Below are 27,872 nucleotides of genomic sequence, written 5' to 3' on the forward strand. Positions count from 1 at the left end.
TGTCAAGTCATCAATTGATATTTAATCCTACTGCAGAAATATATTTGATTTCAGTGAATCTCTTAAGTTTGATTATAGTAATGCTATATTTTAGCCCTCTTGTAAAGTTGAACATGTTTAGAGGTGATTGAAACTCAAAATGTGATTCCGATGTCGACGTTTAAAGTTAGAGCTACCTGCTCATTAGAATGACCCAATTTTTAGCGGGAAGAAACTTATGTTGACATTGCGAGAAAGAAAACGATGCCAGGGAAGACGATACCGCCGATCACTCCTGAAATCGTAGAGAAGTAGGACATTTATCACATCAAGCATTATTTTATAAATCTTTGTATTCGTGTTGCTCTTATTTACAACGTACCTCTCATGTTGCAGAGTCAAAGAGTTGGAGGAAGAATTCGAAGATGGTGACATTACTGAGAAGGTAACTCGGAGACAAGGGTTTGTAATCGTTGATCAGCCAAGTAGAACCCACCAGTCTTTGTGAAAATGAAACTCATTTGACATTTTACATTCTTAAAAATATACCCAGGTCCAATTTCGAGGAAGAATTAAGACGCTACATATACACTTGCACCAGAGACACAAATAACTGTTATTTTTGTCTCTGCTTGCCTACATGCACATTAAATCAGTAATATTGTGTATATTGACGAGAACTTGTTCATTCGGCTGATCATTGAACATTTTGTATTGCAGGTTCCTGTGTCATCCATCACTTGTTAATTTTCTTTAAAAATATTCACACTTATTTCAAATTTTTCATTTAAGAGTTCTTTAAACTTCATTCAATTTTTTAGCATTATCATTTGGGTTCTTTTATCAGTGTTATATTATGTTTTTGGCAATGCAAAATCTCGAGACAATTTATTATTTAGATGTGTATTGAAATCTGAAGCAGTAGAGGGTTTGTTTAAAAACAGAATCCTTAGAATTCATTCATTCTAGTGATTTGTTGATTGTAGTTTTTCTGGTCATTTTTTTCTTTGATATGATAATCAAAATAAAAATTATCAGCTTCAAATTCATTTCTTATCATTCAGTAAAACATTTTCAAACCATTAAATGTTAAGGCATATAAGAGTGTAGAAATATTGAGCAAAGTGATAGAAACAAGAACTTATGACCTAGTGAACTTGTTGGGGCTCTATGAATTAGAGATGTCGGCCACAATAGGGCAGTGGTAGAGCACTAGACTAGAACTAGAGGTTGGATATCTATCTGGACATTGATATTCATTATGTATTTGCTTGTTCCTCCTTTCCCACTACAATATCATTTAAACTGTTGTTAAATATCTTCATGATTCAGGGTTGTCTCTAAAAATTGAAGTAGAAGGAAGAAACAAAAAAGTAGATAGAGGGGGTATGGGGATCTTGCTTATAGCTACATTTTGTTGAAATGCAATAATAGCCAGGTAATTAAGGCATTATAGGCAGGGGAATTCCCCGCCTCCCGGGTCTTAGAGACAACCCGGATGATTAGTCTTAGATTTAAGATTGAAGACAGGCAGTTTGTAAAGTACTTAAATGACCTCTGTAGGGATACTGGAAGAAAAAATGCAAGTTGTTTGATGGGTATCTACCCGAGGAAGTCAGCAAGATCATCACAGGCCTGGAGAAAGGACTGAAGGAAAAAATCATTACAGAGGTAAACTTAACTTAAACTGAAGGTGTAGATTGTTACACAGGTATATGTAACATTAACTGAAGGTGTAGATTGTGACATAGGTAACCATAACTTAAACTGAAGGTGTAGATTGTTACACAGGTAATCGTAACTTAAACTGAAGGTGTAGATTGTTACATAGGTAACTGTAACTTAAATTGAAGGATAAGATCATTACAGAGGTAACAATATGATGATCAAACTGAAGGAATAGATTATTACAATCAAACTGAACAAATACAATTTAAAATTTATTTCTCTTTGTGAATGAATTTCAAAATTGATATTTTCAATGTAGAAATGTTGATTTTCATTTTAATTGTCCTTGTCCTCTGATCTTGCACTGATTACAGAAAGGGTATTTCAAGAACCTTAGGAAAGTGTTTGACAAAGTATACGATAGTGAACGGGGCAAACTAATTGAGACTGAGGGATCCAGTAAAAAGACGGGGATAGATCTGATCCAGTGCGAGAATGGCCAAGGTCAAAATGGGGACAATGGGGAAAGCGAGTCAGTGAAGGAGGCCGACAGTGAGAGAAAGAAGGACAAAGAGGAAGACAAGATGAGAGACAATGCAAACGGAGAAGAAGAGGTGTGTGATCTTAAGTGATTGTACAGAAATGGCGATAGGTTTGTAATTTAGGGACTGTATGTTTAGTAAGTGTTATCTGTTTATCGTTACAGGAGAAGATGGAGGTTGAAGAAACCAAGAGTAAGTAGAGTTTGGTACTTTATTACAGAATAAGTAATGCTCAGTCATCATTAACTTGACCCTACTATAGGGTAGAAGAATGGATTTATCACAACAGAGATGCTACTTAATGGCTTGTTATGTTTATATTCTTGTTATACATAGGAAATAAATTTACCCCATGTCTTTCAGAGTATTTTTTTGGACACCACAGAAGTATGATGCTGATATCGCATGTTATCATGGTTCTGCAAGTTGTCCGAGTGTAGACTCAATTTATTTTGTCAGAAATACCTTATTCTTAATTTAATTTCCATGTATTAGAATATTTATCCATCCAGCTCACTGTTCCTTGCATCAAACAAGTTCTCGCCAGTGTATTTGCCATTACATAACCAGCCACCTGTTGACTGGTCGCATGGTCAATGTTTATTAGGTTGCCTCAAGCAAGGTTTCTTCATATCCTTGTGTAGCGACCATATAAAAAGAAGGAGCGGATCGCGGATCTGATTTTAATCAGGTTGCTGCCTTACACAGTTACATAGACACTGTTAAGTCATTAAGTTAAGTTAAGTTAACTTAATTTAACTGTTAAGTTAAATGACGAATTAAGTCATTACTATTGATGTTGATTGGGGTTTGATCTGCAGACATAATTACTTTTTAGCACTTGAAATACATCATCAATGCATACACATTGGTGATTTTCAAAATATCTTGATACTTTGGGGGTACATATTATTTACAGGTGCTTGGTATACACGAGTCTACACTGTAATCGTTATTGATATTTTTACATCAAATTTGTACAATTTGATTTTGTTGTGGGTTTTTCTGAATAGGTACACCCCCAAAAGACAAAACAGACAAGAAATCAAGAAAACTGGCCAACCAGCCATCAATAACCGCCATGTTTACAAGAACGTGAGATGTTTACCTACAAACTGCTTGTTTTTTTAATTCTCTCAATTATGTTGTTATCAATTATTATTATCAAGTGGTGGCTTGATCTTTTGTTTTAGTCCAGGGAAAAGGAAGTCTATGGCTGATGATGACAAGAGCCTCACTGACACAGATCAAGAAAAGGAAGTGAAGAAAGTGAAACTAGAAGATGAGCCCGCAGACTCCAAGGACTCTGGGTGAGGCTAAAGAAGATATACTTGCAGCTAAACATTGGCATCACAAACAAATCCAAGATTTTTTCAGAAGCATTTTTTAGATTATTTTTTCCTATCCATGCCATGTGCTTTGTTTTTTGAGCTTGCTTTGTGTTTAAATACCAGGTTTTCTGTCAAGTTAAGATTGATGGTCAGCATTGTATCTAAATTCAATAATTCAGTACAATTTTAACTTCATGAAAGAAACTTTGATCCACAGTGAAACCTGGCTGAATTGCTTTGTTAAGGCAGCTTTATTTTGAAGTGGTCTAGTTATAGATTAAATGATGTCAAAACTTATAACATTGGATTTAGAATTCCTATCGCAGTTAAGCAGATAACACACACGTAACTTTACATTCCTTATTTTATGCGAGTACGTAATTCCACGATTGAACCATTTTGCATTAAATTGCTGGAATAAAAAACACCAAGTCTTTATCATAGTTTCATTTAGTTTACGCAAAAAAATGAAAGCAAGTTTTTAGAATTCGTGAGATGTGCTTCTGGCAGTTTTACATAGATACAGTTTTGATTCTTAATGTTTAAGTGCAGTACTCCAATGAGCTTTGTGGGTAATTTTAGTTATTTTGTGTTCTGTAGGGAGATAAAGAGACAGGAGGAGGAGGTGCGGTCCAAAGCCCCACCCCCCAGGTGTCGGGAGTGTAAACAGCTCCTGGAGGACCCAGACTTACGGATGTTTCCCGGCGATCCCGACTCTGCTGTATGTCAGTAAAATGTGTTTGTTAAAAGATTACATAATTCATTAGTGTACATATATACAGGGAGATATTTATAATCAGGACCAAAATGTGAACTAGTTTTCTAAGTTTTGTAAACTTACTGTGCTATGGTTCAGTAAAATTACTGTTGCATGGTTCAGTGGTCATGGGCGTTAGGCCAGTAACCAAAAGATCACTGGTTCAAACCCCGCTGTGGTCACTTGATAATGTATGTTGTGCACTTAGACAAGGCACTTTATCTACATTGTCTCAGTCCACCCAGCTGAAATTGGATACAGGCTTATGCTGGGGGTTAACCTGAGATGGACTGATGTCCCATCCAGGGGGAGTCAATGACTCTCATCTGCCTAGCACCACAGAAACAGAAAAAAAGCACCGGCCTTGTGCTCCTTCATGGCACGGAGAAGGATTTAGGTTTTTTTAACTGAGCTATCTGCTATAAATTATTGGTTCAAAGTTTACATTTTCAGTTGTTTCATTTTCAATATTTCGCATCACTGCGTTGTGGACATTCAGAATGAAGTTCTTCTGAATTGAAAATTATCCATAGAAAAACTGACTACTTATATATATAACTTTTTATTGACAGGTGGAGGAATTTATCGCTCTGACTGACCCAAAGCTATCTGTGTTCACTGGGGAGGAGGAGGAAATTCACTCCTATGATGAACGACCGCAGCATAAAATCACCAATTTCAGGTAAATCAGCACATAATCACCAACTTCAGGTAAATCACACAACAAAATCACCAACTGTAGCTAACGTTTTAGTCTGGCAAAAAAAAATAATTTCCTGAAAAGTGCATTCCAATTTTCCCACCTCTACTTCTTATTGTAATATAAGATCAAGTGCTTCTCTCCGTTTTACAATTTAACATCTGAAACATAGTATTATTGACTTGGTAGGTGGTGTCTCTATTGTCACATCTAGTTTGTTTACCTGCGATATTACTGTTTCTGTGTGTAATAGTTTGTTTAACTGAGATATCAGTTTCAGTGTGTTCTTATTTATTTACCTGAGATATCACTGATTCAGTGTGTTTTAGTTTGTTTACCTGAGATATCACTGATTCAGTGTGTTTAAGTTTGTTTACCTGATATATCACTGATTCAGTGTGTTTTAGTTTGTTTACCTGAGATATCACTGTGTCAGTGTGTTTTAGTTTCAGTGTGTTTTAGTTTGTTTACCTGAGATATCACTGTTTCAGTGTTTTAGTTTGTTTACCTGAGATATCACTGTGTCAGTGTGTAATAATGTGATTACCTGGTCAGTGATTGGGAAGGTCAAAAATGTAAATGGGACCATGGCCCCACAGATATTTTCATAATGAAAGGGCCATCTATTTAATCATTGGGGCCATTTTATAAAATTGAAATTATCAAGGACCAACCTAGAGAAAAACAACTTCTAAAAATTTTTAAAACTTAACTAATTGGTTAAATTTCATTTATTTGATGTGTTTATAAATTTCATTGATGCAATGTTTTGTAATGGTGTTTGTTAAATGATAAATAAAATCAGCCACTGTACTTCTGTGATTTTTTGGAGGTATTAGATAAGTCAAACCTAAGATATCACTGATTCAGTGTGTTCTAGTTTGTTTACCTGAGATATCACTGTTTCAGTGTGTAATAGTTTGTTTAACTGAGATATTACTGTTTCTGTGTGTAATAGTTTGTTTACCTGAGATATCTGTTTCAGTGTGTACTTATTTACCTGAGATATCACTGTTTCAGTGTGTACGACAAGAATACCCACCTGTGTCCCTTTGATACCGGGCTGATTGAGAAGAATGTCTTTCTGTACTTCAGTGGTGTGGTCAAGCCAATCTACGATGAAAACTCCAGCCCCGAAGGTACTACTCTCTCCGTTAAACCACAGAGTACTGTAGATTCATATTTTAGACTTGTATTTTATCAGTCAATTAAAGTGTTTTGTATTAAATTTCCAGTATATCAAATCTTTAGCTGAACTTTTCTTTATTATTTCATAATTGTCCAAAAAATGAAAGCAAGATTTAATATATATATATGGATGCTTGTCCTAATTTTACGCAGATCAGGGTTTGACATTAAGTTTTTTAATTACTAGACCAGTCGGGCTACCTCAGCAATTTTTCACTAGCCCTGACTCTTTTACTACTAGCCCTGACCAATTTTGACAAAAATAAACTAAAAGTAATGACAAACATAAAATATTAAATACCTGTTTCTGTTTAATTGTATTGATTTATCTTTACCAATAATGAATCATTCAAACACTATTTAAGGTTTAATTTTATTCAAACTGTACTAATAATGATACAAGTATTCAATGGTTGACAAGGGACAAACAAAACTTTAGGGAGATCGACTTTATATTCTCCTTAACAGAGAAAAATGGAGAAGTTTGAGAAATCTGGGAGACTTTTATTACTTGACAATGGCATAACAATAATGAAGATAAACACAGATATAAACTTTAATAATTTAAATTAAATTAGAAACAAGTCAATATGATTAAAAAATAAAACAAATTCTAAAAATTGAAAAAAAAATTATCAAGTTTATTTCATTTAAATTATTTGATGTATTCATACATTCTATTGATCAAATGTTTTGTAACTGTGTTAACTAAAATGACAAATAAAATCAGTCTCTGTTTTTTTTGTGTATTTTGGTGGCATTAGTCCAACCCAAGTACCATTATCAATATGTTGAGGATTTAGATTTTTTAAAAAGATATTATAACTGTAAACAAAGGGTTTTGATTATTTAAGCATAAATTTGGCAGTGTTATTAGCTAGTTACAAGTTACCAACAAATTCACTGTTATATCAACACTAGCCTTAAAGTAATAAACATCGTTTTGTACAGCATGTGGTTGCATCACCCGTATTTATAACCCCTAAAGATAAGACAGACTAAATTAATCACAAGAGGCATAAACTGAGTTTTGAAGACGTCTTTAGAACGAAATAGTTATCATTTTATTGCCCTTGGGGTTAATTTACACAATTATATGAACTCCGTGTACAGGGCGACTTGGACTTTTCGTTCGGAGGAAATTCCGGCGAAGTTACCGATCAAAAAGTATTTCCCCCATTTCATCCTCTAGGTTAGTCCTTGGGTTGTACCTAGATTACGGTTTGTAGAATTTCAGCCTGTTAGGAAAAGGTGCTTTTACTTCTATTGATATTAATATTACAGAAAAAGTATGTGCAAACTTTTTTTTTCACACGACCAGTCGGGCTAGTACACAGACATTTAACCCGACCGGACCTATCATTTACTAGACAATGTCGGTCGGACGTGCCTTAGTGTCGAACCCTGCAGATATCAATTCTTTGCATTTAGTTGGGAGTTAACAGTATTCATGAACACTCTGACTAAGCAGAATAGGTAGCAGTGTGCAGTGCTGAAATTTAATGGGCTTTTTTGCCACTGATATCTAAGATTAAAGATGTCCTATTTTTATTTGTCTTTCTGTCCAGTGTATATTTAATTTAACAGAGAATTGAAAGTCAAAGATTTATTCAATTCAGTTTATTGACATCACTATGTTGGCATACAGTCGAAATGAAATCAAATGACAGCAAAAGAATATTGTAACATAAAAGGGATTCATCAAGTTCACATTCATATAAATAGAAACGAGTCCATAAAACAATTTTCCCAATTGTACTAAACTTCATTTTCTGTGTTTTTGATATGCTTTACAAGAAGATTATCGGCTGTCTTTCCACTTTGACAGGTGGCATTCGGGCGTGTAAGATGGGCCCTATCAATGAATGGTGGACAGCGGGGTTTGACGGGGGAGAGAACGCCCTCATTGGCTTCAGTACAGGTAACACCAGCATGTATTTCCTATTTAGCTTGTAGCAAGAGATTTAATTGGCTAATAAGCTGGGTGTAAATATCTGTACACCTGACTCGAACTGGATTTCGATAACATGACATCATGATGCGTTAGATGTGATGTCACGGGCATTAAATGCGTATGTGAAAGCAGAATACAACCTTGATTGGACATGGGAAACAGATTTATTTGGTTTACATGGGAAATGACTTAGGTATCAAGGTCCAGTCAATAGAGTACACCCTTGGTTGAACCTGGATGATGGTATCTCATTGTTGAAGAAATTTATCTGACTCAAATAACTGGTTTTTGTATGGATTTTTTTTTGGGGGGGGGGGAGGGGGGGAATGTTCATGAAAATGTTCTATGATAAAAAGGAGAAATGAGATTTAACTGGTCTACCACCACTGAAGTCTGTACATGTTTCCACAGCTTATGCCGAGTACATTCTGATGTCCCCTAGTGAAGCTTACAAACCTTACATGGACACCATGAGGGAGAAAATCCACATGAGTAAAGTGGTGATAGAGTTCATGCAGAACAATCAGGAGGCTACCTACGAAGATCTCCTCAACAAGATCCAGGTACACTTTTAAATAAGGTCCAGGTATATTGTTTAAAAATTAGGTCCAGGTACATTGTTTTGAAAATTAGATCCAGGTACACTGTTCAATACGATTCAGACACACTGTTTAATAAGATCCAGGTACACTGTTAAATAAGGTCCAGGTATATTGTTTAAAAATTAGGTCCAGGTACATTGTTTTGAAAATAAGATTCAGGTACACTGTGCAATAAAATCCAGACACACTGTTAAATAAGATTCAGGTAAATTTTTTAATAAGATCCAGGTACACTGCTCAATACAATCCAGGTCTGCTGTTCAGTAAAACCAAGGTTAACTGTGAAATTAGGTTCTTGTACGCTTTTAATATAGGATCATGGCTTGAGTTAATTGTTATCTGTATGTATTGTGCCAAAATCTCAACAAAAAAATCCAAGTACTGTAATTCTCAAACTCTACACATAGATGGGATGGTGGTGAACTTTCAACAGCAGTTCAAATTACATGTAATTGCAAGATTTCCACATTATCATAATTCTTCCCAGTCCTTTCTACAGTTCGACATATCTTCCTAATTTAGCTGTCAAGTCTGCCTTGTGCCCAGAAAGGAAACTTGGTTTGTATTGTATTTTGACTTGGGCTTGCTTAAGTCCATGTGTTTATAATTTTAGACTACAGTGCCCCCTACAGGACTGTCCAGCCTCACCGAGGATTCCCTCCTGAGACACGCCCAGTTTGTCCTGGATCAGGTCAGTACCCGTCCATAGAAAAATAGTAGTCACTGTTAACTTGTTATCTATCAAAGTCTTCCAAAATACTTATCATGTCCTGTATTAAAAAGGGTCCTTTGAGATGGTCACCATCTTAATGATGTTTAGTATCGTTCTATTTCTATGATTTTCCATTGTTCTGTTTGGCTGTAGGTCCAGAGCTATGATGAGGCCGCGGAGGAGGATGAGGGTCTCCTGATCACCACCCCCTGTATGAGGGCCCTCATCAAACTGGCAGGGGTCACACTCGGAAAGCGGTAATCCCCCCCCCCCCACCCCCATCACTTTATATAAACAATAACTAATAACACTTCAGATAGTAATGATGTGATAAAATAAAAAATAAATAAAAATAAAATGGTAATCTCAGGCAAATCAAGAAAATAAGTGTTACAACTAGCTAGATACTAGTAATCATCTGCTTACAAAACAGATTGTGATGAGATGAAGTGATTTTAGAATTTTTGAGTCATCTGTTAACCAGATTTATGGATGATTTGATCTTTTTAGCCGTCAGATGAGAAAGGAACTGAGGAAAACAAAGGACAAGGTTAAGAAGCCTGCGTTCACTATGGCCACCACAACGAGGCTGGTGACCCAGATCTTTGACAGTCTGTTTCAGGGTGAGATTGATGACAAGAGTGGGCAGGGATCCAAGCGACGGAGGTGTGGGATCTGTGAGGTATTATGATTGTGTGATCTCATACTTCTGGCAAATCTAAGAATATGAAGTTTTACATTGTAGAGCACAAACGAAAAACTACAAAAAATATCTCTTATACTGTAGCTTTGTTGATATTTATTCAACACCTATTTTCTTGGGTTTGGTTGTTTTAGGGCTGTCAAGGTCACCCAAAAACCATGGAATACTCTGTTAGGTTCCTTTTTCCCGTATTTCTGTTTCGTTTCAGTTTGTGTAATAGAATCTGTATTCTATGAAAGATAGCGTCAAAATTGAAAAGTTCATTATTATTTACCTGTTGTTTGTAATAAACATTGACTTATATACAACTGGCCATGTACACTTATGATTTTTCACTCATCAAATAAAAAAATCACACGATTTACCTGTTTATAAAGGAGAAACACTAGTTCAGTAAACAAAGATGGCGGCTTATGATTTGGACTTGACATGTTTTGAAAATTTGAACATGTTTTCAACATTTGTTTAAAGAAATGTTTAGGGTAAGAATTTTCTTGATTTATTAGAAGTGAGATTGAATAAGGAAAGCCAGAAGTAAAATTCATGCAAATTAATATGGGGAAAATCTGTGGTTTTAGAACATGGGGTGTGCTTTTCCTGCAATCGAAAATATACCAACATATCATTTGACTTTACTTGTTTGAAATCATAAATATACTTATTTTGTTAACAAATTACCTGTAACCATTCATTAAAAGAAGCATCAAAATATATATCTTAAAAACGAAAGACATAAATTGACAAATCGGCCACATGTAAACTTATTTATAAACTATCAAGAAAGGAACTTCATAATGAAAATGGAAGTTTACAATAATAATTTTTTTTTCTAATAATCATTTGTAGTACATATGGCTTTAAACATTGATCATTAACTTACCTAGATCTGTGGTGAAATTATTCTATAAATAAATTTTTTTTTTTTAATTTAGCTTAAAATTATCAAATGTTATTTTAATTTCTAGTAAGGAAACTAGTTATTGTGTTGAAGTTTGTTACTAAAGAGTGAGGAAATAGAAAAAAATAAAATTTTGAAGTTTAAAAAATGAATTTTTCTTTGAAAGTGTAGACCTTAACCGAAAAAAAATAATGGAACTGAAAATTTTGTAACCCGACCTGACAAATTCTTGAACCATATTGACAGCCCTAGTCATTATGTTGATCAGAAAATTAAAATTCTCATCAAAGTATGATTAATGTGGAAAAAAAAGATGTCATCAATCAAATCATTGTCTATAAATTTACCCACCCTTGAACTTGATTTAACTTAATCCATAAAACACTTCCTACAAATAACAATGCTTCTCATAAGTATAAATAAAATTAAAAGTTAACTTTTCTGTGCATTTAAGTAGATTGTTGTAGTAACGGGGGGATTTATTTTGTGTTGATTTTCAGATTTGTCAACAACCAGACTGTGGAAAGTGCACTGCTTGTAAAGACATGGTCAAGTTTGGGGGATCAGGGAAGGCCAAGCAGGCCTGTATCAACAGAAGGTAAGATCTTGTTACATAGAGTTCAGGACTAGGCCAAGCAGGCCTGTATCAACAGAAGGTAGGATCTCGTTACATAGAGTTCAGGACTAGGCCAAGCAGGCCTGTATCAACAGAAGGTAAGATCTCGTTACATAGAGTTCAGGACTAGGCCAAGCAGGCCTGTATCAACAGAAGGTAGGATCTCGTTACATAGAGTTCAGGACTAGGCCAAGCAGGCCTGTATCAACAGAAGGTAAGATCTTGTTACATAGAGTTCAGGACTAGGCCAAGCAGGCGTGTATCAACAGAAGGTAGGATCTCGTTACATAGAGTTCAGGACTAGGCCAAGCAGGCCTGTATCAACAGAAGGTAAGATCTTGTTACATAGAGTTCAGGACTAGGCCAAGCAGGCCTGTATCAACAGAAGGTAGGATCTCGTTACATAGAGTTCAGGACTAGGCCAAGCAGGCCTGTATCAACAGAAGGTAAGATCTTGTTACATAGAGTTCAGGACTAGGCCAAGCAGGCGTGTATCAACAGAAGGTAGGATCTCGTTACATAGAGTTCAGGACTAGGCCAAGCAGGCGTGTATCAACAGAAGGTAAGATCTTGTTACATAGAGGTCAGGACTAGGCCAAGCAGGCCTTTATCAACAGAAGGTAGGATCTTGTTACATAGAGTTCAGGACTAGGCCAAGCAGGCGTGTATCAACAGAAGGTAAGATCTTGTTACATAGAGTTCAGGACTAGGCCAAGCAGGCGTGTATCAACAGAAGGTAGGATCTCGTTACATAGAGTTCAGGACTAGGCCAAGCAGGCCTGTATCAACAGAAGGTAGGATCTTGTTACATAGAGGTCAGGACTAGGCCAAGCAGGCCTGTATCAACAGAAGGTAGGATCTTGTTACATAGAGGTCAGGACTAGGCCAAGCAGGTCTGTATCAACAGAAGGTAGGATCTTCTTACATAAAATTTAGGTTTTAGGAGATCTGAATTGGTACGCTAGAATTGAACAAAAAATTAAAATAAATAGAGAATAGATTTTCTGACACTGACAATGTGATCAAATCTTGGTAAACATAGGGGAAATAAAGTTAAATCTATCTCAATAACTTTTTTCTCTGAGGATTTGTGACTTTCCTCTCTTAGCGTATCTTTTAGCGTATTAACAATGTAATCCTGTTTATGAAGAAAAATAGGATTGTTTTGATTTATTAACAAAAGTTAAATATTTTCTTTATGTCCTTAGTAAGATGTAAGGAAGAAATTTTGTGAGATTTCAGATTGTCTAATAACTTTTTTCATAAAAATCTTTTTTGATTGGATATTTTAAAGGTGCCCTAATATGGCCATGAAAGAAGCAGATGAAGATGATATTCTAGATGATGATGATACCGATGAAAAACTAGAAACAGTAAGTTGAATTGTTGTATAATATGTGGCTATTGTCTCGTATTATTTCATTAGACTGAAACAATTGTCAGAAGTTGAACACATCAAGTGATCTACAGAATACTGAAACATTGTCTTTCACTTTGTAGAAGGAAAACAAAGACTCTCCCTCCACCAAAAAACACAAGACAGTCCTGAACACCAAGGTATTCAATCTGTACACCAAGTTATTCAATTTGTACACTTAGGTATTCAATCTGTACACCAAGGTATACAATCTGTACACCAAGGGTTCAATTTGTACACTTAGGTATTTAATCTGTAGACCAAGGTATTCAGTTTGTACACCAAGGTATTCAATCTGTACACCAAGATATTCAAACTGTACACTTAGGTGTTCAATCTGTACACCAAGGTATACAATCTGTACACCAAGGGTTCAATTTGTACACTTAGGTATTCAATCTGTAGACCAAGGTATTCAATCTGTACACCAAGGTATTCAATCTGTACACCAAGGTATTCAATCTGTACACCAAGGTATTCAATCTGTACACCAAGGTATTCAATCTGTACACCAAGGTATTCAATCTGTACACCAAGGTAATTAATTTGTACACCAAGGTATTCAATCTGTACACTTAGGTATTCAATCTGTACACCAAGGTATTCAATCTGTACACCAAGGTAATTAATCTGTACACCAAGGTATTCAATCTGTACACCAAGGTATTCAATCTGTACACTTAGGTATTCAATCTGTACACCAAGGTAATTAATCTGTACACCAAGGTATTCAATCTGTACACCAAGGTATTCAATATGTACACCAAGGTATTCAGTTTGTACACCAAGGTATTCAATCTGTACACCGAGATATTCAAACTATACACTTAGGTGTTCAATCTGTACACCAAGGTATTTAATCTGTACACCAAGGTATTCAATCTGTACACCAATGTATTCAATCTTTACACCAAGGGTTTAATCTGTAGACCAAGGTATTCAATCTGTACTCCAAGGTATACAATCTGTACACCAAGGTATTCAATCTGTACACCAAGGTAATTAATCTGTACACCAAGGTATTCAATCTGTACACCAAGGTATTCAATCTGTACACCAAGGTAATTAATCTGTACACCAAGGTATTCAATCTGTACACCAAGGTATTTAATCTGTAGACCAAGGTATTCAGTTTGTACACCAAGGTATTCAATCTGTACACCGAGATATTCAAACTGTACACTTAGGTGTTCAATCTGTACACCAAGGTATTTAATCTGTACACCAAGGTATTCAATCTGTACACCAATGTATTCAATCTTTACACCAAGGGTTTAATCTGTAGACCAAGGTATTCAATCTGTACACCAAGGTATACAATCTGTACACCAAGGTATTTAATCTGTATACCAAGGTATTCAATCTGTATACCAAGATATACAATCTGTACACCAAGGTGTTCAATCTGTACACCAAGGTATACAATCTGTACACCAGAGTATTCAGTTTGTACACCAGTGTATTCAATTTGTACACAAAGGTATTCAATCTGTACCCAGCTTCTTGCTGATTGCTATAAAAATAATGAATATATATTTTAATCAGTGATTTTTTTGCTGTTGTCTCTAGACAAAATTATCTTGGGTTGGTGACCCAGTTCTCCAGGATGGAAAGAATTCCTACTACTCGGCAGTACTGATTAATGATGAAAAGGTGAGAGAAAAAGAGAACGACAGAAAGAAAGGGCCAAGTGAAAGACACAAAGATAAAAAAACATGTTAAATAAAAAGAAAATATGACAATCTAAATGGTTTTGTATTTAAAATATATCATGTCTTTTCTTTATAACTAAACCCAGTAGGGGTTGGGAGTTCTGGTTATGATACAATTATTAAAGTTATTTAGCATTGATTATTGATTGTTTGTTTGACAGGTGTCCTTTGGAGACTTCATCTCCATCAAACCTGAGGATGTGGCCATACCTGTGTACATCGCCATGGTGAATTACCTGTGGGAGAACGCCAGCGGTAACAAAATGTGTCACGTCCAGTGGCTCTGGTGAGTTCCGCCGCGGATTGTCTCTTTGTTTTCTTTGTACATAAATGTCTGTACTGAACATTCATGTACATTTATGTCTTACTTATAAATTGGAAAATACTACTTAAGCTGGTTTTGTCGGAACTTCTCGATCTTACCTGTATGTGTTAGTACCAAATTTTTTGATGTACACGTATCAATCATTAGTGGAAAGCAAATCATACATATTGCTGATTCTGATGGGATTTTATTTGCTTTCATGTGTTAAGTATATCTCCACCTTGATTAATTCTATTGTTATTTAATTTTGTCCCTGTTTGTTTCTGAAGTCTAATACAAACTGATGTTCTCCGTTTGTTTCTGTAGTCTAATACAAACTGATGTTCTCCGTTTGTTTCTGTAGTCGAGGCAGTGACACCATTCTAGGAGAGACGGCCGATCCATTGGAACTCTTCTTTGTTGATGACTGTGAAAGCATCAAACTGGAGTCATCGCTCAGGAAAGTCAAAGTAAACAGCAGTTTATTCTCAGCTTCCAACAGTTTTTTCAACAACTGAAAATATTGCCATTCTTAGTGTTTATGTGTACTAAGTTAAACTTTTTTATAAATTCTTAAATCAATCAGCATTAGGGTTTATATGTTATATGCTTAGTTAACCTTTTGACATCAATCCAGATCTCTGATTCTGTTAGTTAAGCAAATCTAGATCTACATAAAATAGCTAACGTTTGTTTTATTTTGGGTGGTCAGGTTTTACACAAGGAAACGTCCCCTGATTGGTTCATGCAGGGAGGGATAGAACACCCAGAGAAAGAGTTCCCCATAGAAGATGACAGCAATACTTTCTACTATCAGAAATGGTACAGTCATCTATTGATCTATTATTACCAAGTTTATATCAGAGTCTTTAGAATAAAATTTATATGTATGCAGGTTCCTACATAGATATACACTGTTACCTTGATGTTTAGGTATGACCCAGACTTGGCCCGGTTTGAGGACATCCCGACCTCAGACAAACCGAAGGACCAGCGACATCACAAGTTCTGTCTGACCTGTGACAGACTCGATCAACTCAGGAAGGTAATTTTATGGCATTTATACTCATATATTTACATTCCACATATTTTTTTGCATATAAAGTGTGTGGAAAGCAACTGCAGTTATAACACTATAACACAGAGTGTTGAAAAGTTAAATGATGAGTTTAATTATGGCGTCACAAACGTTAAAATGCAATGTCACAAGAGAAAAAAAGTTCATGCTTGTGGCTTTATCTGTTCCACACAAAGAAATTCTTAGGTTTGTTGCCAGATACCTGGTATCCTATGTATTGAATTCAAATACTGTATTAAGTTTATGCAGTAAATACTTTTTTGTTCACTATCAAACACAAATGGAACTGTTTTGTTGCTTGTAGAAAGAGAACCCGAGCCTGGGCCCTGAGATTGAAAGCGAGGACTCGAGCACCACTCGTACATTTTACAGCAGTGTGGGGAGGGACGGGTTTGAGTACAAGGTCGGAGACTGCTGCTACATGGAGCCCAGTGCGTTCGGATTCAATGTCAAGCAGCCCCCCGCCAAGAAAGTCAAAACTGAGAGGAAAGAGGTGCAGTGGATCGAGGGTTTACTTCTATTTTTTTCATGTGCATATAATTTTTACTCCAGCGGTTTTGTTTTGAAAATTTTGACAATCACGACATGGATGAGTGATTGTCACATACAACTGCACATGCTTTTTTTCTAGGTGGACGAGGAGCTGTATCCAGAGGGGTACAGGAAGGGGGACTACATCAAGGGCTCCAACGAGTCCGTACCCGAGCCCTTCAGGGTCGGACGCATACTGGCCATCTTCTGTAAGAAGTCCTCTGGGTCAAAGATTGCTAACCTTGGAGAAATTAAGGTCAAGGTGGCAAAATTTTACAGGTAGGTTTAATAGGATGGGACTAAAGTTGATATCTTTATCAGTACGAGAATAAGTCTAATGAATTTGAAGCTTACTGTAAATGAATTATATTTGGCGTGTACAATATTTGGCAGAAATTGATTGTTCAGCATGTTAGTGTTAGTGTGAATTAACACAAGTATAGATCCACATAGTTTTATATATGCATAGCGTTTTGTGATGTACTTGATATAGCAGAAGCTGCTTTCCCCCAAAAATGTTAAAAAATGTGCAGCCAAATGTTATGCCTTTACAGTGATTGATTTAATTAAAACTGCTTCATTTGACCATTCTGATGTTCTTTTTTTTGGCAGTGATGTTGAAAAATAAATGAGCTCATATATTGTATTATGTATATCAAATTGAAGATTATAGAGAGCTGAAAAACTGAACAAATTTTAACTGTAACAAAAATGGTGAATTTAATTCTGTAAGATTCCGAAAGACATTTAGAAAGATTTTGGAATGAATTGTAGATTGTTGAATGTGACATTGAACTACATGTCTTGGTTAGATTGTATATTATATAAATATATTATTTATATGTGACAGACCGGAGGATACACACAAGGGGCCCTCAGCGGGGTATCACACGGATATGAACATGCTCTACTGGTCCGACGAAGGTCAGCCTCACTTCAGAATATAAAGATTTTTTATACATTCTGTATACAGGGAAATATTCTCCCCCGTTTATTTTTGCCCCAGTTATCACAGGGCGAATTTAAGACGGGGGGGGGGGGGGGGGGGGGGATTTCAAACTATCTTTTTAAATTATTGTGTTAAAAGTGACACGGAACAAAAATAACCCTGGGAACAGTAATTGATTTTGCTGTCTTTGTAATTAAGTGCCTTCTTGTCAATACAAGTCATTTATAATCAGGCCCATTTTGTATATGCCAGTGTGGATGAATGGGGCAAAATAAGTTTGTGGATAAATTGGGCAAAATAAATTTGTGGATAAATGGGGCAAAATAAAAAGAAAGTCAAAATAACTCCATGTACAGTAACATTTGAGGAATTTTACTTTCAAAATATTTGTTGTTCAGGAGCAATTTACAATCATAATACTGTGGTTTCATCAAAATTCATTGAATACCATTTTCAGGGATTTGGTTGACGAGTTGATCCATGAATGGAATGTTTCTTTGAACTTCAAATCAAGCATTGTATTGACTGCATCATTGTCCATTAATTTGCTTATCCTTAAAACTGATTTTCATTAAATCCATGGAAATTGATGCCCTCTAATATTGATGATGCCACAGTTCACCATTATTGATACATGCCATGTGGAAAAACTATTGCTCTTCCCTTGCAGAGGCTACTGTTGATTTCAAGTTGGTGAAAGGAAAATGTCAAGTGACGTATAGTGAGAATCTGAGAAGCCTAGAGGAGTACTTATGTGGGGGCCTGGACCGATTCTACTTCACCGAGGTAAGGTTTTGTTTGAGGGGTCCTTTTCTAAGATATAATTGTATGGATTTTCTGTTCTTTCTTTTGACACGATCATTAAAGCTGAACACTGCTAGTAAATAGGCACTGTCCGCCATATTTCTCTTTCATCACTGCTGTCCCTACAACCCTTAGATAAGGGGCAGACCTCGGAACAGTTCAAAGTACTTTGCTGTAGAGGTCTCATCTGTGTGGACATACATCTTGTCTCACCGTGTTAGTCAGTCGTGACAAAATTATCAAACTTAACACACTTTTTCTAAGCCAGGAGAATACTAACATCAAATAAATTGGTCAATGTATTACCGGTATTTACAACAGAATATGCACATAGAATAAGAAATAAATGCATAAAATCCAAAGACCACGAAGGGAATACTACATATTGGCCACGACTTTCAAGGTGTGCAGTCGGGTGTTATAAAATCGAAGGGTTTATATACCAGGGCGTATCTGTGTGATGGTGCCAATTTACGAGCAGTGCCCAGCTTTAAGTACATCTGGTGGATCAATTTTGTAAATATTTTTTTTTTCATCCTATATTTCTTGCAGGCCTATGACTCGGAGACCAAGATGTTTGAAGAGCCACCCAGACAGGCTAGGGTGTCCGGGGGAAAGGTAAGAGGTGTCCCCGGGGGGGGGACATAGAACTTCAGGCACCGATGACATTGTGAGTAGTTATGTTCATTATGTACTGGAATGTTTTAACAGGGTAAAGGGAAGGGCAAGGGAAAGGGCAAAAGTTCTGGTCCATCAGCAGAGGAAGATGCGAGGGAACCAAAGAAGCCAACCTACCGACGATTGCGGACTCTGGATGTTTTTGCTGGCTGTGGAGGTCTGTATTTTTAAAGAGGCTTGATGTGAACAATTTAACAATCAGATCTACCTAGAATTTAAGATATGATTGGTTTAGCTGGAATTATTTTGTGAAGAAAAAATCCAAATAATTTACCATTTAGATTTGGGCATTTTCCTTAATTTTGGCATAGAGCTCTTCTTTTTAAGGAGTTCAATACAGTCTAAAAATGGCCACAACCACCGAACCCTATTAAAAATAACATCAAATCAGAGGGGAAAACAGAAACACTTTTAGCTGAACATGACTCCTTATTAGGGATCAGCAAACAAGTATATAAATCTATGATGTTGTTTTGCCCGGTTTGCACACCTCAAACTCATGGCTGACGCGTAGTTATCCTTGTATCAAGTTGTCTCAAATTTTAGCTTTCCTTCCTAGATTTATTAGCATTATCAGTTTGTAAATGATGCATTGACCTGTATATTTGATATTACCTATCATTTTGCATGGTATAAGTGGGTAAAATTTGATCATTTTATCATGACCAAGTTAGAGGGTGATTTAAGGTGCATGTCTACAGAGGTGAGACTTTTACAGTAAAATTCTTTGAATAGCAGTGACAAAAGAGAAACGTGATGCACAATGCCTTTTACGAGTCGTGCCAAGCTTTAATCTTGGGCAACCAATTTTATTCAGCAAATCAATACAAGGATGAAATTTCTATAACTTTCATTAAAAAAATTTTTGATAAACCAATCATTGAAATCATTCGATACTCATTTTAAAACTAATGCCAGTTGTATCAGTGTTGTTAATTTTGTGTAGGAATCTCGGAGGGTTTCCACCAGGCTGGTATTGCTGAGTCATGCTGGGCGATTGAGAAAGAAGAGCCGGCCGGTCAGGCGTTCCGCCTCAATAACCCTGGCTGTACCGTGTTCACAGACGATTGTAACGTCCTCCTGAAACTTGTGATGGAAGTAGGTTCTGCTGAAACAGTTATTTCCCTTTAACCACAAAACTATCTCTTGTATCTCATATTGGAAGATTTTACAATGTGGTATTTTCAGAGAAACATTATGACATCTAAAATGACCCCCAAAACACATTTTGCTTGTGTTTGTGTTTGCCTTGAAATTTTTTAGTTCATTAAGATTAATTTTGCAGGGAGAGAAGCAGAATGAGATGGGTCAGAAGTTGCCCCAGAAGGGGGATGTAGAACTGTTGTGTGGGGGTCCCCCCTGTCAGGGGTTCAGTGGCATGAACCGGTTCAACTCTCGGGAATACTCCCGGTTCAAGGTCAGTGTATGCTGAATGAGTCTCTTTTTGTTACTGTGTAGTGTATCTGAGTTGTCACTTCTACAGAAGAAAACTTCTCACATTGATCAATTAAATCTGAGATGCTGTTTGTAAATTTAAAAAACCCAGGATTTTATTCTGTCATAGTATTGTTCATTGCCTCCACATTAGTTACTGTAATTGCTATTTACCTAGATTTTATTTTGTGTTGTAGAACTCGCTCATCGCCTCATATTTAAGTTACTGTGATTACTATCGACCCCGATTTTTTTTGCTGGAGAACGTACGTAACTTTGTATCGTTCAAGCGCAGCATGGTTCTGAAGCTGGCGCTGCGCTGCCTCACTACGATGGGATACCAGTGTACGTTTGGAGTTCTCCAGGCCGGGAGTTACGGAGTCCCGCAGACACGAAGAAGGTTCTTATATTGAGTTTATGAAAAACTGTGTTAATTACAGAATATTTAACAATACATTCACGTTATTTAAAGTTTTAACAATATTAGTGGATAGTGTATTTTAAGATTTTGTATCTATATTATTTTGCCTGAGTCATTTTACTGAGGTTATATGTGTTTTTGACAGAGCCATTATACTAGCAGCAGCCCCTGGCGAAAAGCTGCCATTTTTTCCTGAACCTCAGCATGTTTTTGCACCAAGAGCCATGCAACTCTCAGTTCAAGTCGATGATAAAAAAGTTAGTTTACTAATCTTCTTGTTATCATCTTTAAAAATAACAAATTTAACAAAATCTTTCATTATCTCCTCATGTTATACATCGCCTATTTTAATCTGTTCTTTCCTTCAGTTTATGTCCAACATCACCAGAATGGAGTCGGCGCCATTCCGCACAATCACAGTGAGGGACACAATGTCCGACCTCCCGGAAATCAGGAACGGGGCCAAAGCCGAGGAGATCTCCTACCAGGGAGACCCACAGTCTCACTTCCAGAGAATCGTAAGTCTAAATATGTATAATTATAGAAGGCTTATACTGATAGAAAAGGGTATGTAATGTACAGCAAGTCTTTCTTGCCAAGAGAGAGAAGGTCTAAACAGGGCTTATATCCACGCATTTATTAACAGGGTACATTATTCAATTCAATGATTTATTGACATCATGTGTTGGCATACAATGAAAATGAAATCAAATGACAGACAAAATGGATATAACATAAGGGCTATAGCATGTACCGTATTTTTCGGGGCATATGTCTATGTGGGGCATAGGCCGAATTGCTCATTTTCAGACAAAATTCAGGAAAAATCCTTAGACTTGCCGAATTGGGGGATAAGCCGATTTTCAATTGATGTTTACTATAGTGAAAGTATGACCGCTGATCAAGGAAGTCGTCGTATTAAGTATATACTTTCAGAATATCGATGTAGAAAGTCAAAAGAATAATTAAAGTTATTAAATTTGCTTAACAAATATATTTTAAGCAATTTTTAAAAATTTATCTGTGTTTTGTGGCTGTTTGGTGTCTCCGTATTCGTCGGTATATCGTTACGTATCGTAATTTTACATAGTGTAAATTTAATTGCAACACCAACCTCCGTGGTTCTGTCTGATAGAACTTAATATAATATTTTACCTAACCATTTATATTTTATTAAACCCTTATTGCTAAATTTAATTTAATCAAGTTATACTTTGAAAGCTACTTGTAAATACGGGATATGGCGTCCATTAGCTCAACACGTGGTTTCATATTCAAATAGAGTTATCCCCCGTAATAGCTATGAATGAGAAAACGAAATACCACACATAAAATATTTAATTTGTGTTCTTTTCCATTAATTAATTAAATAGTGATTTGCCGTTATGCAGAGAAGTTGTAATGTTAAAAACACAGTTAATGCAATGAAGTGTAACGGTGTACACTATGTGCCCCCAGGCTGTGTTTGAGTCACGGGTTTCACACCTTTGTATATACACACGACACCAGAATACCGTTACGTTGTCCAAAAGAAAATTAATTGTAAAAGCACAAAGCATTTGATTTATTCTACACCCAAGACCAGTGATTCACACGAACGCAGACATGTAGAAATTCAAAAAATTCCGTCATATTACATTCTACCCGGTTTCGTTTTCTTTTTTACTACGCAATCTTAGTTTCCAGGGTTCATACACGAACGTGGGGAAAAAATTCTTTTGATTGGGGTTGTAAAGAAATACCTCGTAGAGTACTGTACATTTTATTACTCACGATGTCATTACAAATATATCAACGGGACAACTATCGAGCAATCATAGTTCAAACGGATGAAAAACAAAAAACAAAACAACCTTCATAATAAACTGCTACAACAGTACAATGGATAAAAATAGTGGATTTTATTTTTGACTGTTTAATTTTTTCAACTTTAAGACTACGAAAAGCCGATCCCGGGGGATAAGCCGGGGCTCGCGCATCGGAGGAAAAAAATACCGGCCTATGCCCCAAAAAATACGGTAAAACAGTTTTATACAATTCTTCATAGACCCTGAAAATGTTTTTCTGTGCATAAAGTATTTATCTAAGTAGACACATAGATGTTTTGCAGTATTATAATCACATGGATTAACAATTTCTTTAATAGGATCAATACCACAATTATATGTGTCAAAGCTCCCTTGCAGAGAATCTTTGACATAAACATCTGCATCTACACACTTTCAGGCTTGTTTTTTGTTCTGTAAACATAATCATTTCTTGCACATACATGAAACTTTTGAGAAATGTTACGATATTATTTGCCATTATGATACATTGAATATAATGATTTGCTATATCTCTGGCAGATAGTGTAGTACTTGAACTTTAGGAGGAAGGAAATAGCTAGTAATGTTCACTGTGTGTGGTATATGGGTATGAAATTGCAATATTTGATTTGTTTGAATCCTTCACATGGTGAGAAATGTAGAGACTGGGCAGTGAAGTAAACATGTTGATGACTAGCTATAGATGTGTGGATGTATATATATGGGGGCTGAAGAGGAAGATTTGCTTTTGCTGAAAACAAACTTCATTTTAAACAAATTCCAAACAAAGACCCCTGGTTTCATAAGTAGATGTATTTACCAAATCATTCATTTATGGACAAAACAATGATTCAACACTACACAAAAATCTGTAAACAAATGTAGTCAACATGTGAGGAATCTTGTCATTATCACTTAGACCAAAGCAAAGCCAGTTATTAAATGAAAAATAATAACAAAGGAGATATACATTTATCACATAGTACTGTCGTAAAAGTCATTTGTTAGTAAATAAAACTCGCAGCCCCCTGTGTAAGATTTTGTTATGTTTCTATGCCTTAAATGATAAACCAATGTCCCCATGTGTAAGATGTGTTATATTTTGATAAATGTAGATATCCTGATTTGTTGTATCTTGGTGTTAATTACATGATGTTGATATCTTCCGTTGTAGATTCGAGGCAAGCAGCACCAGCCGATTCTCAGGGACCACATATGTAAGGAGATGAGTCCTCTAGTGGCGGCCAGAATGCAGCATATCCCTCTGGCCCCGGGCTCGGATTGGAGGGACCTTCCGAACATCGAGGTCCGTCTCTCTGATGGAACGAAGACCAAGAAACTGTAAGGAACCACAGTCTGTTTCTGTCCCTCAACACCGTAAACTGACTAGTTTTGCAAAATTCTGAAATGTGCTTTTATTTATTATTCAATGTATACTTTGGGAATGAATAATTGTTGTGGAAAAATTTGAAGTGAACCTTGGACTTAGTTATAAGTTATGAGTTAATTCTTGGTCTAATTCATTAGGCAGTACACCCATCATGACAAAAAGAACGGCAAGAGTTCGGACGGCTCCCTAAGGGGGGTATGTTCCTGTGCTGAGGGTAAGGCGTGTGAGACGATGGACCGTCAGTTCAACACCCTGATCCCCTGGTGTCTCCCCCACACAGGAAACAGACACAATCACTGGGCCGGGCTGTACGGGCGGCTACAGTACGACGGGTTCTTCAGCACCACTGTTACCAACCCAGAACCCATGGGGAAACAGGTAAATAGTTCACTCAACCATGAACCCATGGGGAAACAGGTAAATAGTTCACTCAACCATGAACCCATGGGGAAACAGGTAAATAGTTCACTGAACCATGAACCCATGGGGAAACAGGTAAACAGTTCACTGAACCATGAACCCATGGGGAAACAGGTAAACAGTTCACTGAACCATAAACCCATGGGGAAACAGGTAAATAGTTCACTGAACCATAAACCCATGGGGAAACAGGTAAATAGATCACTGAACCATAAACCCATGGGGAAACAGGTAAATAGTTCACTGAACCATGAACCCATGGGGAAACAGGTAAATAGTTCACTGAACCATAAACACATGGGGAAACAGGTAAATAGTTCACTGAATTAGAACCCATGGGGAAACAGGTAAATAGTTCACTGAACCATAAACACATGGGGAACAGGTAAATAGTTCACTGAACCATGAACCCATGGGGAACAGGTAAATAGTTCACTGAACCATGAACCCGTGGGGAAACAGGTAAACAGTTCACTGAACCATGAACCCGTGGGGAAACAGGTAAACAGTTCACAAAACCATATACTATAGGGGAACGGGTAAATAGTTCACTGAACCATGAACCCATGGGGGAATAGGAAAATAGTTCACTGAACCATGAACCTATGGGTAAACAAGTAAATAGTTCACTGAACCATGAACCCATGGGGAAACAGGTAAATAGATCACTGAACCATAAACACATGGGGAAACAGGTAAATAGTTCACTGAACCATGAACCCGTGGGGAACAGGTAAACAGTTCACTGAACCATGAACCCGTGGGGAAACAGGTAAACAGTTCACTGAACCATGAACCCATGGGGGAACAGGTAATTAGCTCACTGAATTAAGACCCATGGGGAAGTAGGTAAATAGTTCACTGAACAAAAACCCATGAGGGAAGAGGTCATCAGCTGACTAACAGGTACATGTATAGGCATTGTAATGATGATGTAACTATCTGTTACAGGGAAGGGTTCTCCACCCAGAGCAGCACCGGGTGGTCAGCGTCAGGGAGTGTGCCCGCTCCCAGGGGTTCCCTGACACCTACAGATTCTTTGGCAACATTCTGGACAAACACAGACAGGTAAGCAATGAGGTCACCTCGTACAAGTGAGCAGTAAGTAAGCTGTTGTTTGTAACAGGTTTTATTGAGTGGGTATGTAGGTCATCGTAGAAAGGTGTGAGTACATTGTATCACAATGTCAGTACACATCTGACCAACTCTGACTCAAGTCTTGAGTGAAAGAGGCTAGATAAGTCAATCTCTTACTTGATTATGTATTGATTGATTCAATAATGTATTGTCAGCCAACTTAATTAAACAGAATTGCAAACATCAGCGAACGTTTTCTAGAAATGAGACATGACTTGTTCTCTAGGTGTGCCATTCTTTGACCCTTTCAGTTCCAATTGTCCATTTCCAGCTTTAAATAAATTTGACAAAATCATTGAAATTAATTAATAGGATGTAAATAATACTAAGAAAGCATGAATATACATGTGATTGTTAGATTATTTTGGAACCGATTTGTATATTTGATTTGACCAATGACTGTAGGTGGATAATAATAATTTGACTATCAATAAATAATTTCAAGTCGGACTGTAGGTGGATAATAATAATTTGACTATCAATAAATAATTTCAAGTCGGTAATATTGATTTGACGTATTGATTTCAGATCGGTAATGCTGTTCCACCTCCCATGGCTCGGTTCATCGGACTGGAGATTCGAAAGTCGCTGGAATGGAAGACCGCTGATCAGCCAGACATAGAAACAGAGACAGAGGTAAAAGGTGATGTGAAGATGGAGGTCAAGGTTGCTGAGGGGTCACCTTGTAAGCCGGGCTCTTCCCTGAATTAACAGTTGCATGGACGTGATAAGAAACGTGAAGATTTCCGAAATGTGAAAAAGAAGAATCTTGGATGAAATAAACCGACGATTTGGAGGAACACGCTTTCAGCCATCATATGTAATGGTGTCGCCAATGAACCTGACAAAAATTGAAAGTAAATTTAATCATGAGTCATTAATTAAAGTGCCGACGTTAGTATCAATCTTATGGACTGTGATAATGAAGTAGTAGAGGGTACAGATTTTACACTAAGTTATTCAAGTGCTACGTAAGATGTTTGTCATGGATATTCTTTCTTCATGGAACAGCGTGAAATGTTGTGTCCTGTCATTTTCTTTCTCGAATGAAATTTAACAAAATAAAAATGACTACAAGTCAATTCATTATATCTGTTTGAGGTCTGTTTGTTTATATTTTGTCACCATGATAATGGGTTTGAACATCTCATCTCTTAATTATATTAGTTTTCATAAGCCCAGGGTTCAGAAACCTGCTTGGGACATCTGAAGCCATGAGTCTAAGTGTCTGTTGTATCCTAGTTTTTCCCTCCTGTGACATCATCTACAATGATGCAGCTGATGGGGAACCCCCAACCTTTTGCTGTAATCATGTAATGACAGTGGGTGGGAATGACATACATTTTTTTTACACACTCCACACCCATGCATGGTGGAATTTTGGGGGAGAACAGAGAACAGACCGCCAACTTCTTTTGTAGGAAAAAACTTTCCACATTTGTGTGATTGACGTATGGTAACAAGGATTGTAAATCAAACGTTACAGAACTTGTCAGTCGGGGGAATTTAGGGCCTATTTCTAGAGACTTCACATCTAAAGATAGGTTCACACTACATGTTTTAATTTATGTTGATTAGGGAAGGTTTATTGTGGTTGTAGCAATGAATTTGCATATTTCTTTGTTATTGAAGGAGTATAGATTGTTATGGAGGTAACCATATGATTACGTTAACGGAAGGAATATATTATTACAGACATAACCATGCGGTTACTTAAACTGAAGGAATAGATTATTATAGAGGTAACCATATAATAATTAAACTAAAGAAATACAACAGAGACAGCTTGAAATATATATTTACTTTTGTGAATGAATTTCAAGATCGCCACTTTAGAAAATGTTGATTTTCATCGAAGTTGTTTTCATCCTCTGATCTTACACTGATTACAGAAAGGATATTTCATGAACCTTAGAAAGATGTTTGACAAAGTATACGATAGTGACGGAGGCAAACTATTTGAGACCGAGGGAATAAAAAGACAAGAACAAATCTGATCAAGGGCGACAATGGCCAATGTCAAAATACTATGAAAGTGGTTGAAATATATATACGCGTGTTGGAAATTTACACTAGTTAGGCGACAGACTTAAAACTGAGTAAAATATCCCCACCTGTATGGTAAAAAAACTAAATATT

The 27,872-nt window shown here is 36.6% G+C and overlaps 1 protein-coding gene across 1 annotated transcript; it reads left to right on the top strand.

Moving 5' to 3' along the window:
• The first annotated feature begins 73 nt into the window (after positions 1-73).
• LOC128193005 (DNA (cytosine-5)-methyltransferase PliMCI-like) lies at positions 74-26,830 on the top strand. The gene is made up of 38 exons (XM_052866162.1): positions 74-290; positions 376-424; positions 1,543-1,650; positions 2,022-2,261; positions 2,354-2,381; positions 3,203-3,284; positions 3,383-3,499; positions 4,121-4,241; positions 4,850-4,959; positions 5,998-6,116; positions 7,994-8,086; positions 8,531-8,682; positions 9,335-9,412; positions 9,587-9,690; positions 9,944-10,115; positions 11,535-11,632; positions 12,945-13,023; positions 13,151-13,207; positions 14,637-14,720; positions 14,941-15,065; positions 15,448-15,553; positions 15,796-15,905; positions 16,017-16,128; positions 16,466-16,654; positions 16,793-16,971; positions 17,543-17,616; positions 18,312-18,427; positions 18,998-19,063; positions 19,157-19,280; positions 20,070-20,221; positions 20,409-20,540; positions 20,755-20,957; positions 21,124-21,235; positions 21,347-21,496; positions 23,961-24,127; positions 24,314-24,554; positions 25,548-25,664; positions 26,262-26,830. Exons 1-38 carry the CDS (start codon positions 244-246, stop codon positions 26,442-26,444), a joined length of 4,596 nt encoding a protein of 1,531 aa, XP_052722122.1. The 5' UTR covers positions 74-243; the 3' UTR covers positions 26,445-26,830.
• Positions 26,831-27,872: the final 1,042 nt, after the last annotated feature.

This window comes from Crassostrea angulata, chromosome 7 (genome assembly GCF_025612915.1).
Source record: "Crassostrea angulata isolate pt1a10 chromosome 7, ASM2561291v2, whole genome shotgun sequence".
Lineage (NCBI taxonomy): Eukaryota > Metazoa > Mollusca > Bivalvia > Ostreida > Ostreidae > Magallana > Magallana angulata.

Coding starts and splice junctions, on each gene's coding strand:
- LOC128193005 (XM_052866162.1), top strand. CDS start 244: ATGCCAGGGAAGACGATACCGCCGATCACTCCTGAAATCGTAGAGAA. Junction 4,242..4,849: donor CCGGCGATCCCGACTCTGCT/GTATGTCAGTAA, acceptor TTTTATTGACAG/GTGGAGGAATTTATCGCTCT. Junction 16,129..16,465: donor GACTCGATCAACTCAGGAAG/GTAATTTTATGG, acceptor TGTTGCTTGTAG/AAAGAGAACCCGAGCCTGGG.